This window comes from Abrus precatorius, unplaced genomic scaffold (genome assembly GCF_003935025.1).
Source record: "Abrus precatorius isolate BTA unplaced genomic scaffold, Abrus_2018 Scaffold2, whole genome shotgun sequence".
Classification (NCBI taxonomy): Eukaryota; Viridiplantae; Streptophyta; class Magnoliopsida; order Fabales; family Fabaceae; genus Abrus; species Abrus precatorius.
This window is the reverse complement of record NW_020874362.1, coordinates 22,831,714-22,852,467: the sequence shown is the minus strand read 5'-3', so window position 1 is coordinate 22,852,467 and position 20,754 is coordinate 22,831,714. Positions and strand designations below refer to the sequence as shown.

The 20,754-nt window shown below is 28.1% G+C and overlaps 1 protein-coding gene across 3 annotated transcripts; it reads right to left on the bottom strand.

The window, feature by feature from the left end:
* Window positions 1-12,432: 12,432 nt before the first annotated feature.
* On the bottom strand, window positions 12,433-15,044 carry LOC113857990 (hypersensitive-induced response protein 2-like). Of its 3 annotated transcripts, XM_027490369.1 has the most exons (6): window positions 14,969-15,044; window positions 14,320-14,528; window positions 13,676-13,796; window positions 13,490-13,581; window positions 13,289-13,385; window positions 12,433-12,986 (listed from the first exon to the last, which is right to left on the bottom strand). In XM_027490369.1, exons 2-6 carry the CDS (start codon window positions 14,506-14,508, stop codon window positions 12,625-12,627), a joined length of 861 nt encoding a protein of 286 aa, XP_027346170.1. In that variant the 5' UTR covers window positions 14,509-14,528; window positions 14,969-15,044; the 3' UTR covers window positions 12,433-12,624. The 3 variants fall into 3 exon arrangements, with proteins under 3 accessions (XP_027346170.1, XP_027346172.1, XP_027346173.1); XM_027490371.1 differs by lacking the exon at window positions 14,969-15,044 and having other exon boundaries at window positions 12,591-12,986; window positions 14,320-14,631; XM_027490372.1 differs by lacking the exon at window positions 14,969-15,044 and having other exon boundaries at window positions 12,591-12,986; window positions 13,289-13,352; window positions 14,320-14,631.
* Window positions 15,045-20,754: the final 5,710 nt, after the last annotated feature.

Here is a 20,754-nt window from a genome sequence, read left to right as displayed (position 1 = left end):
AATTAATATTTCTATTGTCACTCTCATTGTTATTATTATTACTATTATTATTATTATTACCATGAATAATTATCATCATCATTATTATTGTAAATTATTTTTACCACTATAACCCTTATTATTACTACCTTGTTATTGTTATTGTTGTCACTCTCATTATTACATTTGATATTATCCAACTACCACTATTGCCATTGTTTCATTATCAGAACACTTTGTCCTACTACTAGATTTAATTCTGGAGCTATGCCTGGATATTTAAAATTAATTTTATAGATAAAATTAAAAATAAAAATTATTATAAAAATATTATTTTATTGCTATTTGATTTTAAATATTTATTTAATGTAAAAGTTATAAATTTAATTATAATTTATTGGTAAGGTAATTTTTTTTATATTATTATCTAGTAACATATTATTATATTAGTGAATGATTGAGTTCTATAATAATTATTTCAAAAGTTATGTTTATTAAAACCTATTTTACTCAAATGAAATCTTTATGGGAATAATTGAACAAGTTTTCGCCCTTTTCTTTAATGCAGTTGCAAGAACCCAAATAATTGTGAAGTGATTACAAAGATGAAGTCTTACATGGATGAAGATTATGTGATCAGATTCTTAAACGGTTTAAATGATCAATATGACACTACAATCTCATATCATAATCCAATGTCATCCATGAACAAAGTGTTTCTCTATGTTGATTCAACAAGAAAGACAGATTAATTTAGTGATAGAATAACCTAGAACATTGGCAAATGCAGTGTTTGAGGATGGTAAAGCAAGAACAAAGATAGGAAATAAAAGCAATTATGGACAGAATTTTATGGAAACAGGAAAGGGGAAGAGGCCAAGGAAGCAAAACTATATGTTCATATTGCAATAAAGTTGGACACAATGGACAATTGCTATGAAAAGCATGGATATCCACCTCACTACCAGAAGAGTAGTTCCATTAACAATTGCTATGGAACTGAACATGACTCTTTTGATGATATTAGAAGTATTGTTTCTCAAGGTGAAAAGAATGACAAGAATGAAGTAATATGTTAGCATCCAACTTCAAGATATGGGATTTGAGTCCTACAAAGAAAGTATAAAATTTTAATTTAGAGTTTATAAGGCCTTCAATAACTATCTTTTATAATGTGGTTTGTCTTCCACCATGTCTCCTAGTTGCTAACGATGGTGATGCCGGTATTGTAGGTTTGTCCGAAACTAGTCAAAGGGGCTAATGCACTGCCAGCCCGTATGAGTGTCGAATTTGCAGAGTGTGGTGAAATGTTAGGATCCATATGGTGGATAAGGACAGTGTGTTTTTCAGAACTTCAAAGGTTACATTTTGTTTGATCTATAAAATAGAGAACATTCCTATCTATAGATATTCTATTCTATGAACATAATTTTCATTTTTCAACAAAAGGTACAAGAAATGTATCCAATCATGCTCCAATTATTCCCTTACCTGTTTTAGATATATTAAATAATACTGAGATGCACCCTCACAAAATAGTGAAGCAAGGACAAATCTGATTGGACATTCTTGTCATGATGATAATTATTGCCAAAGAAAATCTAGTAGAACTCGAAGACCACCAACATATCTAAAAGATTACCGTAGCCTTCTAACTTATTCTGCAGGAAACTCAACTTCATTCACAGGGCAAACCAAACATTCTCTAAACAAGTATGTATCATAGGGCAAACCAAACATTCTCTAAACAAGTATGTATCATATGACAACTTATGGACATCTCACTAATCAATTGGATTTTTATAACCTTATTTCCTCTCATTCCTAACTCATTAATCCTCTTTTGTGCCTAATTGGTTTGAATTGGATCATTTTATAATATTTGAATTTTATTTGGGCTTTATTTAATTTTTCTAGTATTTGACAAATTTTGATACTGTTTTGAGTTCTAGGCCATATCTTGAGTTGTAAAGCTCATTTTATTATGATTCTTGATTTATAGGAAAGCTAAGAGAAAGACGCACAATTCTTATGAGAGGTCAGAAACTAATTCTGATGATAAGAAGCTGAAACTGAGCCTGAAAAAAGTCAAAACGCTGCACTCTCAATTTCTGACCTTGGTGCAGTATTTGGGCCATATCTTAGTCCACAGATGTCCGTTTAAGCCCATTCCAGTTGCGTTTTGAACCTAACATTCAGGGCTACAATTTCTCTTCATATTAGAAATAAAATCGGATAGATCTTCATGGCCAAAAATACCACCGAAGATCTTCGCAGATTCATCATAGATACTGAGTAGCAATTATAAGCATAACTTCCTTCCAGAATTCAAATTTGAACAAATAAGGATTCCAAAGACAGCTATTGCGTAGATGATTAATGTAATTGAATAATTATTAATTAGGTTTTATGTTTTGACCCTTAAGAGCCTGTATTTAAATTAGGGCAGCAAGTTGTAACAGGGTTGGTTGAGACGCCAAGTTAGATTAGGTTTATGTTTTAGGGTTTTTGTTTTTTTCTTCCTTTTCTCTTCTGTTTTTACCTTTCGTTTTTCTCCATTAATGGAGGCTTACACTTTCATCTAGTCCAATGATTGAAAAAGGGCTGAGACACTCTTGAGGATCGATTTCGTAATTTATTCAACAACAAATTCGGTTTCATCTCTTCCTTCTTTCTCCTTTTGCTAATTATGACTTTGAATTGAAGTTCTTTGTTTGGATTGATAATTGTGCAGTTGTTTGATTACATATTATTCGGTTGATGTATGTAATTAATTCTTGAAGGAGTGTGAATTAGATTTTCAGGTTTGAGATCTAAGATTAATGACATTAGTGAATTAAATTAACACAAATCGATTAGGTTCTAAAGGTTTATGAACTTTGAGCGAATTATGTGTTAATCGAATGCATGAAGGTTCTTGTGTGAATGCTTAATTTGAATTGAGATTTCATTCAAATTTAATGTTAATCACTAATTTGTTGGTTGATGCATATTCTTGGAATCCGGTGATAGAGTGGTCGTAGTTCTTCTAAATTCTTGAATTAGAGTTCTTAATTCTTGTTAACTTTTGATTCTAATTAGTGTTATTCTATAAATTAAACCCTCTCTAATTTTATAATCGTATAACTTTATCATCGTTGGGAGACGACTCGAATTGCACCTCTTACTACATTATTTTTATACAATTCAGTTTTTATTAATTTATCCGAGTGCGACACTCGCGATCATATTTTGACGCTGTTGCCGGGAATGATGTTATTTGATTATATCATTATGTGTTAATTTGATTGCATTGCATATTCTGTGTTGCATTTTACATCTAATTAGGATTATTCATAATTAGCTTTTTTCATCGAATTAGGATTCGGCATAATTAGCGTTTTTTATTTAGCATAATTGTGTCTATGCATTCTGTTTTAGTAGCCTTTGAATAGCATAGTAGGTAGTCATCTATTCTTGCTTTGTATTACATCATTCAATTCTCTACATTCTGTGTTGTGTTTCTGCATTTTTGCATTTTGCATTCGTCAAAAAAGTACACGGCCGTGTATATGACCATGTAGATCACTGCTCAAAAATTTCAAAAAAAAAAAAAAACTCTCACACATAGATGTACACGGTCAAGTACACGGCCATGTACAAGACCATTAGGGATAGAAACAGGCCAGACTTTACTCTAAACAGGCCTGACTTGTAATATAATTATTAGGTCTGAGCCTTACCTGTTACCTGTTACCTGTTAAAGGTTTTATTTTAGGTCTGGCCTGGCCTGTTTAAGTGGTCTGGCCTGGCCTGAAGCCTGTTAACAAAGCCTGTTAAAAAAAATTAATATTAATAAAAATATAAATATTTTATTATTAAATTAGTTTATATATTTTTCTAATTTCTATCTATGTTCTTAATAATTATTAAATAATTATAATAATATTTATATAATATTAGAAATAATTTTTAAAACATTATTTAAGTATTAATTATAAATATTTTATATTAATAAAATTTATATTTATATTTTTTATTTATTTTTAAAAATTATATAAATAGTAAATATTTTAGTTTTATTTTAGAAACATATTTTGTTTATTTAAAGACATCTTATATTTAACAAATAAAGTTATAGTAAATACATAAAATTGATAAAAAAAAAAATAACATTCACAAAATTTGTTGAATCAATTAAATAAAATTATATGTTTTAAAAAAATAAATTTAAACTTACTGCAATATATATATATATATATATATATATATATATATAATGACAATAATAATAACTATTAAATTAAGAAAATAATTACAAAAAATAACACTTATAAAATTTATTGAATCAGCTAAAAAAATTATTATATTTTAAAATGTAAATAAATATCGTCATTATAAAAATTGTAGATGATAAATATTTATATTATAAAATTCATAGATAAAGAAAAATAACATATAAGCATAGGAAGAATTATTAAAATTTATATTTAAATTAAAATAACTTATATTTCTAAATTTTTATCTTAATTAAAAAATGTGAAAAAACTTAATATAAAAATTTAAACTTAATGTACTATATATATAAAATGAAAACAATAATAACTATTAAATTAAAAAATAATTACAAAATATTTAATTTTATTTGTCTCATTAATTTGTTATTTTAAATTAACAAATAAATGTAAAATTAACTACACTATAATATTAATGTAATATAGAAAATATTACTGATACAATAAATTAAAACACATACTTATAAATTACATATAAATTGATAAATTGACTAATAATTTAATTAAAACATGTGCAAGTTATAAAAATATATATTATTATATAATTTATTTATATTTATATTATTTGTTACATGGTCTGATTATATATATATATATATATATATATATGTTATAATAAGTTTTTTTATTTTATTTTGTTATTATTTTTTTATAAATTTTTACTTTCAAATAAAATATAATTCAGATTTAAACAATCTCTATTTATTATAAATAAAAAGAATTATAACATAATATATTAATATAATAATTAAATTAATAATAATAAAATTAAGAGTATAATAAATATATTAATATAATTTTATTATTTTATTTTTAAATTTTATTTTGTTTAGTTTTGATTACGTCTTTTTTCTGTTTAAAGACTTAACTATTTTTTAAATTGTTTAAATATAATAATTTATTATTAAATAAATTTATTATTTAAAAAGTGTAATCATGTATAAATATTTTTAATTTTTAATATAATATAATTTCTGTTTATTATAATTATAAATAAATAAAATTATAACATAATATATTAATTTAATAATAACAGAATTAAGAATATAAAAATATATTATGAAATAACTTTATTATTTAAATATATTTTGATAGCTCTTTTTTAAAATTATATAATATATATACATATATATATATATATATATTTATACAGGTCGGCCTGTCAGGCTTAACAGGCTTTATAAACAGCTCAGGCCTGACTTGTTTACTTAAACAGGCCTTAAAAAAGGCCTGAGCCTGATTTGTTTATTAAAAAGGCCAAGGGCCTGTGGCTGTTTCCATCCCTAATGACCATGTAGATCTCTACCCAATAATTTTTGAAAACTACACGAGCGTGTATCTGAACGTGTAGATCTCTGTATAAACTTAAAAGTGGCATAACTTTTTGCATATAGCTTCAATTTCTTATTATAATATATGCATTTCATATAGCTCGACGAGATCTATACAATGGAAACTAGTCGGAGGCTAGTTGGTGGTTTCTAAAAAAAAAATAAAAAAAATTATTATTTCTTTTTATTCTGGTTTAAATGTTATGGTTGTTAGAACTTTAAGGAAACTTGCTTCACCTGATGTGTCTATTCAAACATTATACATCCAATATCCTAATATAGATACACCTTGTGTGTTAAAGTCTGGATTAATTCATTTGATGTCCAAGTTTCATGATCTTGCAGGTGAGGATTTATTTAAACACCTCAAAGAATTCCACATTGTGTGTACCACCATGGGCCCAGCTGGAGTTCCTGAGAACCACATAAAGTTGAAAACATTCTCATTCTCATTGCAAGACATAGCCAAGGATTGATTTTACTATTTACCACCTAGATCAGTCACTAGCTGAGATGGTCTAAAGAGGATATTCCTAGAAAAATTTTTCCTTGCATGCAAAGTGACTTTAATCAGAAAAGAAATTTGTGGTATAAAGCAAATGGACAAAGAGTTTGTATGAGTATTGGAAGAGATTCAAGAGGCTTTGTGCAAGTTGTCCACATCATCAAATTACTGAACAACTTCTTATCCAATACTTTTATGAAGGTCTTATATCCATGGATAGACAGATGATTGATGCAGCCAGTGAAGGAACTTTGATAGATAAAACTCCTATTGCAGCAAGGCAATTAATTGAAAATATGGCTTCTAATAATCAGCAGTTCAGTACTAGAAGCAATCCAATGACCTTAACTAGAGAAGTTTATGAGATAGAAAATACTCATGTCGTTGATCATAGAAAACTAGAGGACAAGCTAGATGATTTAGCTTCTCTAATCAAGCAGTTGGCATTGTCACAAATGGCTGCAAGGTTATGTGAGATATGTGCTTCACATGAACACCCCACTAATTCATGTCCTACATTGTATGAACCTGCAGGTTGGATGAGTCACCCGAACTTGAAATGGGGGAATTTTACACAATAGCAACAACATCAACCTCCACCACAAACTGCTGCACCTGGCAAGAGTGAGTCTTCCTTGAAAGAATTGATGAGGGAAATGGGAGTGAATAATCTGAATTTCTAGCAGAGAATAGAAGCAACTATACAAAACTTGGGAAATCAGATTGGACAGTTGGCTTCCACTTTGAATCACTTGCAATTTCAAAGTTCTGGTAATCTATCTGCACAACCAGTTGTCAATCCAGAGAATGTTAGTGCCACCACCTTGAGATTAAGAAAGGCCATTCAAAACTCTCAAGAGCAGCAACCAATGGATGAAGATCCTAATGCTACTGCTCCAGAAAGTGATTGCAGTCCAGCAAGTGCAGAATTTGCTTCTACTCCTCATGCTACCGCTACTAATGCAGTAGAAAATTTTGAGCAAACTGTTCCTCACTCATTTCATTCCATTTTCCATATCGATTTGTTAGATAATTTAGTGGATGATAATTTGGCTGAGTTTTCAAATTATATTGATGATCCTAACTTAGTCAATTATCCTGATTCATTTACTTGCGATGCATGTAATGATTCTGCAAAATGTAGCATCTGTGTTGAGATTGATACATATGTTTATGGTGATTTTGATGCAACTATTGCAGATTCTGAAAAAGTAAATCATGACACATCTATGGCATATTCAGCTCCAATTTTTACACTGCCTCCTTCTCTAAAGCTGCCCCCTGCATCTGAGTTAAAGTCATTTCCTGAGCAGTTAAAATATAAATATTATATCATTGTATATTCACGGGAGCATCTTAGGTACAACAACAAGACACGATGTTCTGCACATCAAGGAAATGAAGAGCGTGAAGAGAAACTTATTAAGTTCATGAAGCAGCTGGAAATCCCTTCATGGTTATTTCTTCCATGTTCCCAATTAAATGAAGTGCTGCAAATTTATGAGAAAAAGGAGGAATATCTAGGTATACAATTGAAACCGCTACCAATAAAAGTATCTCCTAGAATTAAAGATCATAAGGCGTCAAACTAGTGACGTTAAAAGAGCGCTGTGTGAGAAGCAACTCACAATTACTTTTTTTTTTCTTTTAGAAGTTTTCAATTTATTTTTTGCATTCAATAATGCTCTTGCATTTGAATTGTGATAATTCATGAAGTTGCTATACATCTTTGCTGCACAAACACTTTATGCTATACATTACCTTATTATTTGACATGCGTTTCTGCATAATCCTGAATTTTGCAGTAGGAGAACAAAAATTTTGGAGACCATCGAGGACATACTCTTAGAGACCACTAAGGAGATCCGCTTGCTAGCGGCCACTTATGCTTGATTAGGGAGTTCCCCTTTCCCTTTCCGTACTACATTTTACTTAGAATTCCATTATACATTACATTGAGGACAATGTAAAGTTGAAGTGTGGAGGGAAGAGTAATAGGTTTTTATTATTTAACATTGTTTTTGTTTTGTTTTCCTTTGTTGAATTGGAAGTTGTTGAGTTAAAGCATTAGTTATTAAGGAGGATAGAATTCTTACATGATTTCATCTTTGTTTCTTCCCCTTGATATATGCGAATTGGGTGATTGAGTTTGATTTGTATGATTGAGTATGTTAGACTTTACCTTTGTGAGTTTTTTAGCCTTATTTTTGGATGGTTAAAATTCATTCCATTCTTTTCTTTCTTGTGTGCTTTCCCTCTTAGATTTTATCATTCTAAAACTTGTTTTTTTTCTTCTTTGAGACTACAATTTTCATATGCAATTATGAACATGATAGAGACATTTCTTTCAAATTTTTACTCACTTGGCCATATAGCTTACCTTGCATTTTGCCCTTTATTTAGCCCCTCTGAGCCTTATTGACCATTCTTTAGCTTCTAGCACATTATAAGCTTTAAGTGAAAAATCATGTTATACTTAACCTTAGGGAATAGGGAGTGCATTAGTTTCATATTACATTTCAAGTGTTGGGGTTTGGAAAGAATGTAAGAAGAAGAAAAAAAGAAAAAAAAAGAAAAATAATAAAAAAAAAATTACAAAGAAAATGAGAATTTTTGATAAAGGGAAAAGAAAGTCCAAGAAGAGTAAATGTGTGTTATGGCTTGATTTGTCTAAGAACCAATCTTATTCCTATTCTCTTCGGTTGTATCTTGTCATATCCTCATATTTCCCTACCCTTACCTTAACCCCATTACAACCATTGAATAAAGTCCTCTTAATTTGTGTTTGCATATAGTTGTAAGTAGTGGAGAAGTAGAAGATTAACAAACTTATGGTAATGCATTGTCTTTTGAGATGACTTGAGTAAAACACATTGAATCATACACTTGAGAGTTGAGTTGTATACACCATCTTGTGAGATCTTTCATGTTTGATCTATACACTTTGAATGATATTGCTTGACTTACATTTTTGAGAGGTTGGGAGTTGAATGTTTGATTGATGTAGAACTCTTAATGCTTTATTTGATCTGTGTCCCTAAATTCAACACTTCTAAGGATTCATTGGAGAATTTGTTTATTTTGATTATTCTAGGATTTTTAGGTTACATATTTCTATTTGCTTGATTGTGTCTTATATAAGGACATATAAGAGCTAAGTGTGGGGAAATTTTATCAATTGAATTTATATAACCTTATTTCCGCTCATTCTTAGCTCATTAATCCTCTTTTGTGCCTAATTGTTTGAATTGGATTATTTTATGATGTTTGAATTTTATTTGGGCTTTATTTAATTTTTCCAGTATTTGGCAAATTTTGATACTGTTTTAGTTTCTATGCCATATCTTGAGTTGTAGAGCTCATTTCATTATGATTCTTGATTTGTAGGAAAAATAAGAGAAAGACGCACAATTCCTATGAGAGGTCAGAAACCAATTCTGATGATGAGAAGCTGAAACTGGGCCTAGAAAAAGTCAACACTGCACTCGCAGTTTCTAACCTTGGTGTAGTATTTAGGCCATATCTCAATCCACAGATGTCCGTTTAAACCCATTTCAGTTGCGTTTTGAAGCTAACATTCAGGGCTATAATTTCTCTTCATATCAAAAATCAAATCGGATAGATCTTCATGGCCAAAAATACCACCGAAGATCTTCGCAAATTCATCATGGATACTGAGCAGCAATTACAAGCATAACTTTCCTTCCAGAATTCGAATTTGAACAAATAAGGATTCCAAAGACAGCTATTGAGTAGAGGATTAATGTAATTGAATAATTATTAATTAAGTTTTACGTTTTGACCTTTAAAAGCCTGTATTTAAATTAGAGCAGCAAGTTGTAACAGGGTCGATTGAGACGCCAAGTTAGATTATGTTTATGTTTTAGGGCTTTTGTTTTCTTCTTCCTTTTCTCTTCCGTTTTTACCTTTCATTTTCCTCCATTAATGGAGGCTTACACTTTCATCTAGTCCAAGGATTGAAAAAGGGCTGAGACACTCTTGAGGATCAGTTTCGCAATTTATTCAACAACAAATTCAGTTTCATCTCTTCCTTCTTTCTTCTTTTTTATGATTTCGAATTGAAGTTCTTCGTTTGGATTGATAATTGTGCAGTTGTTTGATTACATATTATTCGGTTGATGTATGTAATTAATTCTTAAAGAAGTGTGAATTAGATTTTCAGGTTTGAGATCTAAGATTAATGGCATTGGTGAATTAAATTAATACAAATCGATTAGGTTCTAGATGTTTCTGAACTTTGAGCGAATTATGTGTTAATCGAATACATAAAGGTTCTCGTGTGAATGCTTCATTCGAATTTAATGTTATTCACTAATTTGTTGGTTGATGCATCTTCTTGGAATCCGGTGATAGAGTAGTCGTAGTTCTTCTAAATTCTTGAATTAGAGTTCTTAATTCTTGTTAACTTTTGATTTTAATTAGTGTTATTCTATAAATCAAACCCTCTCTAATTTTATAATCATATAACATTATCATCGTTGGAAGACGACTCAGATTGCACCTCTTACTACATAATTTTTATGCAATTCGATTTTTATTAATTTGTCCGAGCACGACACTCGCGATCACTCACTAGGGTCTCTAGTGATCTTTACAGGTTCAGAACCACAGACTTATGATGAAGCTGTGGAACATGAATGTTGGAGACAAGCCATTCGATCAGAACTTCAAGCTTTGGATAAGAATGAAACATGGACAGTAACCGATTTCCCTGCAAGAGTGCTGGAAAGAAACCCTTCAGATGCAAATGGGTTTTCAATGTTAAGCACAAAGCAGATAGTTCAATAGAGAAATATAAAGAGCGCCTTGTAGCAAAAGGATTCACCCAAATTACTGGAATAGATTACAAGGTTACTTTCAGTCTTGTTGTCGAAAATGACCACTATTTGGGAACTTTTATGTCTTGCTGCGTCAAACAATTGGCATCTACACCAATGTGATGTAAATACAACTTTCTTACCCAGTGATCTTAATGAAGAAGTCTTCATGAAATTGTCACTTGGGATGACTTCAAAAAATCCAAATGAAGTTTGTAAGCTGCAAAAGTCCTTGTATGGACTTAAATAAGCCAACAAACAATGAAATGTGAAGCTGGCACAATTCTTCATTAAGATATCATCAGTCTTTAGTAAATTACTCTTCATTTACAAAAAGGTCTGACACATTTTTTACTGCAATATTGATATAGTTTGATGATCTTATATTGGCAGGAAATGACTTAATAGAAATTAATCACACGAAGAAACTGATGGATTGTGAATTCAACATCAAGGACCTCAGAGAATTAAAATACTTTCTAAGACTCGAGATTGCTAGAGCCAAACAAGGAATAACTCTATATCTACACTCTTGATCTTCTCCAAGATGCTGGACAACTTGGATCCAAACCGTGCACAACACCAATGGATCCTATTACAAAGATATTCATAGAAGTTGGTTCTACATTAGTTCATCCTTTGTCATATAGAAGATTGATTGGTAGAATGGTTTATTTAACCCATACCAGACCAAATATTACTTATGTGGTAAGTCATTTAAGTCAATTTCTTGATTATCCATCCATAGTACATCATCAAGTTGCAATGCTGATACTCAAAAGGTTAAAGGTTTTTACAGATTGGGCATCATGTCTAGACACTCGCTGATTAATCACAGGATTTTGTTTTGTTCTTGGTCTTCGCTAATCTCATGGAAAAGAAAAAAGTAATCAACTGTATTAAAGTCCCTTGCTAAATCTGAATATAGAGCATATGGTTCAAAGTGTTTGTGAAGCTCAATGGCTGCACTATCTTGAAGATTTTGGTCAAAAAGATACAACTCCTATAGTTCTGTATTGTAATAATCAATCAGTACTTCACATAACTGCAAATCCAGTATTTGATGAAAGGACAAAACATATTGAATTGGACTGCCACATAGTTTGAGAAAAGGTTCAACAAGGAGTCATTCATCTTCTTCCCATTTCCTTGTAGAAACAAATAGCAGGCATCTTAACTAAACCTCTTCATTCTGGTCCTTTCAAAATCAATCTTACCAAGCTTGAAATGTTAGATATTCACATCCCAACTTGAGGGGGGGGAGGGGGGGGGGTGTCAAATACATTAAATCAATAGTACTGTTGTTCAGTTATTACTCGGTAAAGTTAGTTATAGTTAGTTACATAACTCTCTTACATTATATATAAATACCCCACTCTTGTATCTTTTTCGATACCTAAAAATTACATTCTGTTTACTTCTCTTTTCTATAAGCTTACGATATTTTCTCAATATCTCAATATGTCATCAATTTTAAGACAGAGAAAAGCACAGCCAATAACTGCAGAAAATTTTTGTCAAATAAAAATATAAGAACAGTACAATGTGACTTCGTGACTCAAGATGTGAACAGAAATACAGTGGGTGTGGAAAGGCATATAAACATATCAACCAAATTGAAACTTAAAAAAGTTAAAAGACAAAATTACAAATATATATATCGATAGAGTTTTGCAGAAAATTCTTACAGTTCTGCTTCAAGAATGAGACACATTTCCTTGAAGAAGACCATCTCTAAATTGTGAAGCTATATCTCTCACAGCACCTGGTCCGTGTGGAATAAAAATAGAATTGGATTTTGAGGATGCACCAACCTCCTTTAATGTGTCAAAATATTGGGTCACCAGAACCATGTCCATTACATCCTTAGATGTTGTCCCAGGGACATTCTCTGAGAAGGCTAGCACACTGTCCCTCAGGCCATCTACTATGGCTTGACGCTGGCGAGCTACTCCAAGCCCTGCTAGGTACTTTGATTCTGCATCTCCTTCAGCTTTTTTGATCTGCAGAATTTTCTCCGCTTCAGCTTTCTCATTTGCAGCCGCCCTCAATCTTGCAGCTATTTGTGATGATTAAAACACAGGTTTAAAGAGAAAAAGAAAAGAAAATGTCAAGCCTAAAATAAGTTTTTGCTCAAAACAAGACCATAGCAAAAAATGTTTCTCACCTGCAATAAAATCGATGAATTTGAGGGGACATCAATACTGATACAAGTTTTTTTTTTTTTCTAAAGTCAACACTAAAACATTTTTTTAAGCTGATTAGTTTATGATAAGTCATTTCTACATGTATGAAAATGATAAAAGAAAAGAGTAATTTGAGCTCAGCCACAACTACAGTGTGCCAATGCAGAAAGCATACCTGCATTTATCTCGTTCATGGCTCTCTTTACACGCACATCAGGTTCAACATCCACAATGAGAGTCTGAATTATCTCATACCCATAAGCAGACATCGCCTTAACAAGCACACCAAATAAAAAATCCAAACATTATGGATGCTATCCCCTTAGCTCTCAACACACAAAAAAAAAAAAGACAGGTAAAAAGAAAAATGAATTACCTTTTCAAGTTCTTCTTCGACAGCTTTTGCAATTTCATTTTTCTGTTCAAAAGAGGAATCCAGATCCATCTTCGGAACACTTGCCCGGATAACTGAAATAGTAACAAGGGATTTGTCAGTTTCATCCTGAAGAAGCATCCAAAGAACCCAACTTATATATAGTTTGTTTAGGTCACAAATCCACACCATCAAAGACATAGGCTTGAATCTGTTCCCTGGTATTGCTAAGCTTGTAAAAAGCATCCGCTGCCTTCTCTGCCAGTGCTCGATATTGGACAGATGCAACCACGGTGACAAAAACATTGTCCTAATGGCATGTAAGATCAGATTAGTAGAGAAAATCAAGAAAAAAAAAAAACATATGCACATTATTTAGTAGTTACTTAATGAGTTAACATACATCAAAGCAAAATTTTATAGACAACTTAATTAATCAATAGTGTTTTGTAAGGGTTTACGAAGAGCTTGTAAAAAAAAATTTGACTCAAGCTCTTTTTAACTTATTTTGATAAAGTTATTACTTATCAAAATATCTTTTTTTATCCTATTCTAATAAGTGTCATAACAAAATTTATGTCATATGACATCATATAATAAAAGTTTATTGAATAAGTGTTTAATTAAATTGATTATCCAAACGCATTCCAAACACTTATTCAATGAAAGCTTATTGCTTGTAAACTTTACTTAAACAAGCTAAAAAAAACCTTATAAGAATGTCATAACTTATAAACCGTTTTCGTTAGCTCAAAATTAGTGGTAAAAATCTTCCAAACACCCCCTTAAAGCTAATATTGATAATCATGGCATTTTAGTTTTGAAGAAGAAACCTTTGTCTTGGTTTCACAGCGAACATCTAGCTGCTGCACACGCAAAGAAAGGTAACCAGCTATTTGGGTGCCAAAGAACCAGGGCACACAGTGGCAACCGGGTTCAAGCACATCCTCGTATCTTCCGAAAACTTCTTTGATAGCTACTGTTGACTGCTCCACTTGAAGACAACCCAGAGCCAGTCCCATTTTATTAACTCTTCAGGAACCTGAACGCAAAATTGCAGCAATAACACAATGCCTCACTCGAACTACGGTTGTTATATTACACTTTTGAATTGAATTTTTTTATTAAAATATTAAAAAAATATTATATTTTTATATTTCTAATATAGTATATATTTCTTAATAAAAAATATTATTTTAAAATATTCAAACTATATTCTAAGTTCGTTTACAGAATACAGTTAAAAATACAATCAATGGATTTCTGAAAATCTTGAATAGGTGAGAGTTCAATTAAAAAAGTGATGAACAATGTGCAGAGCAAGAAAAATGGAAGAGGAGAGGTGAGAATTGCATGAAACAGCTAAGAAAAGAGTGCCCTAATAGAAAGAGGGAAAACACAATGATGATTATGGAGAGTGGTATGGCATGCAACTCAAAACAAAGGATCCCAAGGGAATTGGAAAGAAGAAAGTGTTGTCACCTAAACTCAAAGAGAAGAAAAAGGACTGCCACAAACACAAATGCAGTTCTACCGTCTCCCTCGCTTCACATCATCGCAACATTTGCCACCGCTTAACCTACAATTTTCATCTTCCTTTTTTGTTTCTTTCAGGACCATTTGTCACTCTCATTCAAGACAACACGACTAAGTTTATTTTTTTTCAAAATATTTGTAATAAAATACTAAAAATAACATTATTCTATTTTTTTACCATTTTTTATAGATTTTTAAAAATAAAGAAACAATTTTATAATTAAAAATAAAAATAAAAAATTTTATAAAAACAAACATACCCTGGTTATTTTGTTAGTATTTTATTATGTGATATAATAAAATATCTCATAGTCTGCGTACAGTGATGTGTCACGATATAACGTAAAATCGTTATATGCGTAACCAAAAGTGGACGGGTCATGTTGCAATTAAATAATTTGCTTCACATCACATGGGTTATTTTATTTTATTTTATTTGATGAAAGCTTCACATCACTCAAGAGTTATTTGAATCATAAAAATATTATAAAAAATTAAAATAGAATATGTAACATATTAAAGTGTTACACTTAAGGGCATTATGGTAAATGAAAAAGTGTTATTTCATTTAAAGAGGAGTAGAAAGACACACATGCACAAGAGAAACAATGAAAAGACACCACACAAGTTGTATTGTAACGCTTACATTCCATGACCCCAGTGTGCGGTTCACTTCAATTTTATTAAGGTTTTCAGTCTTCTAATCTGATGACTTTTTGAAAAACAAAGTAAATCTGGTATTGATAAGGCAAAAAAAAACCTATCTAAGTTTGGTTTTTATATATATTTAGTAAATTGTTTACTTTATTGTTAACTTGTAATGTTATTAGGTATTATTTGTCGGACTAAAGTTTGTATTTGTTAAAAATATATTATTATAATAAAAAATTAAAAATTATAGTATTTGTATGTTATTTTAAAACAAAATAATAAATTAATTTTGTTTTATTACAATATGTGTGCTTTACTTTTTAATATTATTATTTTATGTTGAAAATATATTCATTTAAGTAATAATAATTGTGAATGCATTTAAGTTTAAATGTATGATTTAATATAATTTTTAATATAGAAATGACATATTTTTTACTACGATTACACGTCATAGTCATGTGATGATATTAAGCTGTGGTTCAAATGATTGATTATTATTGAAATTTTAAAATGTACGTAATTAATATGAAACAATGTTAATAATAAGATTTTAAAATTGAGACAAACATATTTACGACATAATAAGATAATTTATCATATTAAATAATTTCATATTTAAACATTATTTAACTGTTATATTTCAAAATTAAGATAATATTTATTTTTGCATTAGTAACGTGGTAGAGAATACAAATATATAATTTTTACTTATATCTATGAGAATGTATTATTACTTAAGAAAGTATATTTATTGAAAGCACGTTAAGAATGTGGTTCTAATTTATAGAAAAATTATTAGAGATATTGTCTCCAAAAGATCAATTACATGGTGAATCAACAAACAAGTAGATTATTATGTCATTTTGGTAATGTAAAAAATCACATCAACGATGAAGAACAATTAGAAAGATTTACTCAAAGTTTAGACTAATTAGAGATGTTACTATTCACTGAAATACTATTGAAGTGTCTTCATTTATTAGGTTGTTGGAATAAACGAGGATAATATAGTTGAGATTGTAATGCATTAGTAAATATGTATTAACAGATGCATGTGACTACAAATTATCCCAACAACAAAATTTATAGACTTGTTAATTCAATTTGATCTACAGATAGATTATCACACATCACACCCATAAATTTAGGAATTATATAAGTAAGACAACTTTATGATGTAAGGTACATTTAAATATGATATATTCAAAATATAATATTTTATTAATCATAGAGTATGCTAATGTTATAGGTAATTGAGAAGTCATTAATTTAAAGCAGTTTGCTAAGATTTATTATTTTATAGACATATATTTGAGACAATAAAAAAAAAAAGAGAATTGCATATATTTTGTTTTATTAGATATTGTATTTTGTAATTATTAATTAATTTAAAATGTATATAATTGAATGAACCCTGTACAATTCAATGTGATTGTCTCATCCTCTTAACCTTCTATGAATAGGATTACTAAATAGCAATCTTGTTTTTGCTTTCTAAAAAACTATCACCCACTTTTATACCTAGGGAACCATATTTTTGCAAAGGAAAGTTCTTTAAAATATTCATTCACCTTTTCAAAATGAGAAACCTACAATCTTTTCTTATATTTAAAATATATTGGTATAATTACAAAACTTAACTCTGCCAAGATTATTTATAATAATAAAAATAAAAGTAAAAGAATATTTAGTAATCATGACATAATAATAGAATAAAAGAGTCTTAAACGTATATGAAATAATACTTGAAAAAGAGACAAATAGTGTAAATTTATTAATTATACACTGTTTTTTATAATTATAAATTAAAGTTTATGAATATTAATTAATCAAGGTTGATCTGAGCAGTAAACGGTTTGATATCATTTAAGTTTCAATTTTTTATATATATAAAAAAATTTTAATAATAAACTCGCATTCTGCGTCCAAATGCACAACCCAGATCAAATTCAGATTAAATAAGATGAAAAATAAAAACAAAAAAGTTTATAAATATTAACCTTCTATGAATTAAGTTATTAAATAAAAATCTTGTTTTTGCTTTCTAAAAATCTATTGCCCACTTTTATATCTAGAGAACCATACATTTTGTGAAGAAAAGTTCTTAAAAATATCTACCTTCTTTAAAACAAGGAAGGTACAATTTTTCTTTAAAATACTTTTATATTCAAAATATGTTAGTGTAATAACAAAACATAACTCTTACTAAATTATTTACTATAATAAAAAAATAAAAAAATGTAAAGAAATATTTAGTAATCATAATAAAAAAAATAAAATAAAATAGTCTTACATGTATTTTAATTTATTTTTATTTTTCAAATTACGCATGAGTTATATTTTGAATTATCAGTACAACTGTTAAATATAGTTATTACTAGAACATTCTATAAATTATATTAATTTAAAGTCATCATTTCTTCTTTCTTGTCAATTTTTTTTAATATTTTTTTATTAGTATGAATAACTCCTATTTATAGAAGATATTTGTCTATTAAACAAATTCATAAGATCTATTATTTTTTTTAATATTCAAACTAGTAAGAATAAAAAAAAACATGATATTACTTTTTATATTTAATTAAATAAATAAATAATATTTTTATTCTTGCATGCTTTTTTTTTGGTTTTTCTTTTCATTTAAATAACTTAAAAAATTTACATTTTTACTCTACTTGTCTCCTCACTCTTTCTAATATCCAAATACAATGTGAATAAAAATTATATATATATATATATATATATATATATATATTAAGAATGAATATATCTTTTATAGTATTTTAAAAAAAATTTAAGTCTTAACATTCATAAAATAAATATTTTTAAACATTTTTTACATTAAATTTTCTTTACATATCTCAACTTTTGGTTAATTTTAATTTTAAATTATTTTTTTAATTTTTAAATTCTCTTAAACTTGAACTATTATATTTTTCATAATAATAAAAAAAAAATTTTATGTAGTTTTAAATTTTTACTATATTTTAATTTATATTTTCAATTACTCATAAATTACCTTACAAGACAGAATGCACTGCATATGTTCAAACTTCACAGTTATAGTTCATATCTTACAAATTCAACTAACTCTTGTAACCAGAGAGCACTATTATAATATACTTGTTATTGCGCATCTGATAAATATTTAAATCAATGTCATAGTTATAATAATATTTTTAATTTTTTAAAAGGCAAGTAGTAAGTGTATTAAAAGTTCTATGTTTAATTTTTTATGTTAATTTATATATTAACTTTTTTACTTATAAAAAAGAAAATAGTATATGTTTTTAAAATTATAAATATATTAAATAGTTTACTTTTATTTAAATATTTTTTACTTTTGATTTTAAAATTTCATTAATTTACATACCATTAAAAATTAGATTTGAACAAGGAATTAAATTTAAAATTTATTACAATAAAATTAACACAAATAACTCCTAAAAAATATTAGTGTAGTATTTATTAGTATTAGCAAGTATTGATAAAGAGTTTTATACTTATTTATTTTTTAAACTCTGACTTCATTAAATTCATTTTTTTCCAAATTATATATCAATTACATTTGAACTATCCATAAACATTTATGTTAAATTATATATTAATTTTTTTACTTATAAAAAGAAAATAGTATATATTTTTAAAATCTTAGATATATTAAATATTTTACTTTTCATTAATTATTTTTATTTTTGATTTCAAATCTTTATTAATTTACTTAAATAGTAAGAAAAATGTTATATTGCAAATTCATGTGTTGAATAGTTTGCTTGACTCAACAATATTTTATTATGTTACTTCTAACAATAAACAATGTAAAAAATGTTGGAATTGATGACGCCTACATTTAGACCAAACATTGAAGGACATGCAACATGTCCTAAATCTGTATCTATATCTAATCTCATTACATGCTCTAGATTTAGTCAAATATCACAAGTTTGATGATAAAAAATAGCTTTCAAAGGGATCATTGATGGTAGTTAAAAGCAAATGTATTCAATATTATACAAAATTCAAGTCTTGTTGATCACATATGGATTGAATGAAGTTGAGGATGATGCTTCCCCAAAATTATAGAACAATAGACTAGCTCATTTAAGTGAACAAGAATTGCAAATTTTGACATAAAAATTCCTAGTTCCATCTATCAAAGGTACAAAATTAAATTTTTGTAGTTATTATTTATTTTAATGTTTTTAGTAAAACTTCAAAACTAAAAGAAAATATTTTAAATGGAATCATAAGACTGGTATATCACAAAACATCATTATTCTTAAATAATGACAAACGTTGTAATATGTTAAAAGTTTCATCTTTATGATAATTTAACAATATCTCTTTTAGACAAAAGAGAAAATTTGTGAATTCATCGTTGCTTTTTATTTATATAAATAAAAGATTCAATAAGTGAAATAAAGACATTAAACAAAAAGCTAAAAACAAAAACGTATGGAGCGGAGAGAAAATTAAGCAAATACTAAGGTGTAAAAAATATAATGGGTTATGTTTTATTTTGTTAAGAATCATTTGTATGACAAATTATATAACTAACCACATTTCTAGCTATGGTATCTGTCGCAACCAAGCAGTCGTAATGGTACAACAAAAACGTGTTAAGAAAAATATCTTTTAAGAATTAAAAATATTTTTTAAAAATCAGAAAAGTCGTTACTAAAGTTTATTTTAAAAAAACTTTAAAAAAAAATTTAAAATAATATGATCTTTAAAACTAAAAATGAGTTTGGAAATCATTTATACGTAGGGAAGGTATTATTAGCACCTACAACATTTGTTTTAAAAACAGTTATTTTAAATTAATTGTGTAAATTTATTTTAATTTTAAAAAATATTTATTTAACCCTTAAACAATAATTATTTTTATTTTTATTTTAAAAGAAGAAAAATTATTTATTAAAATGTTAATTGATATCTTAAAAAGAGAAAATTATTTTAAAAGTTATTTTGACTTGATGGATCCAGTTTCCACTCCTATATATCTTCAAGTACAATAGGTAACTTAAAGTCATGTAGTTTTATTTTAAAAATTCTGAAGTTGGTTAATTAAAAATAAA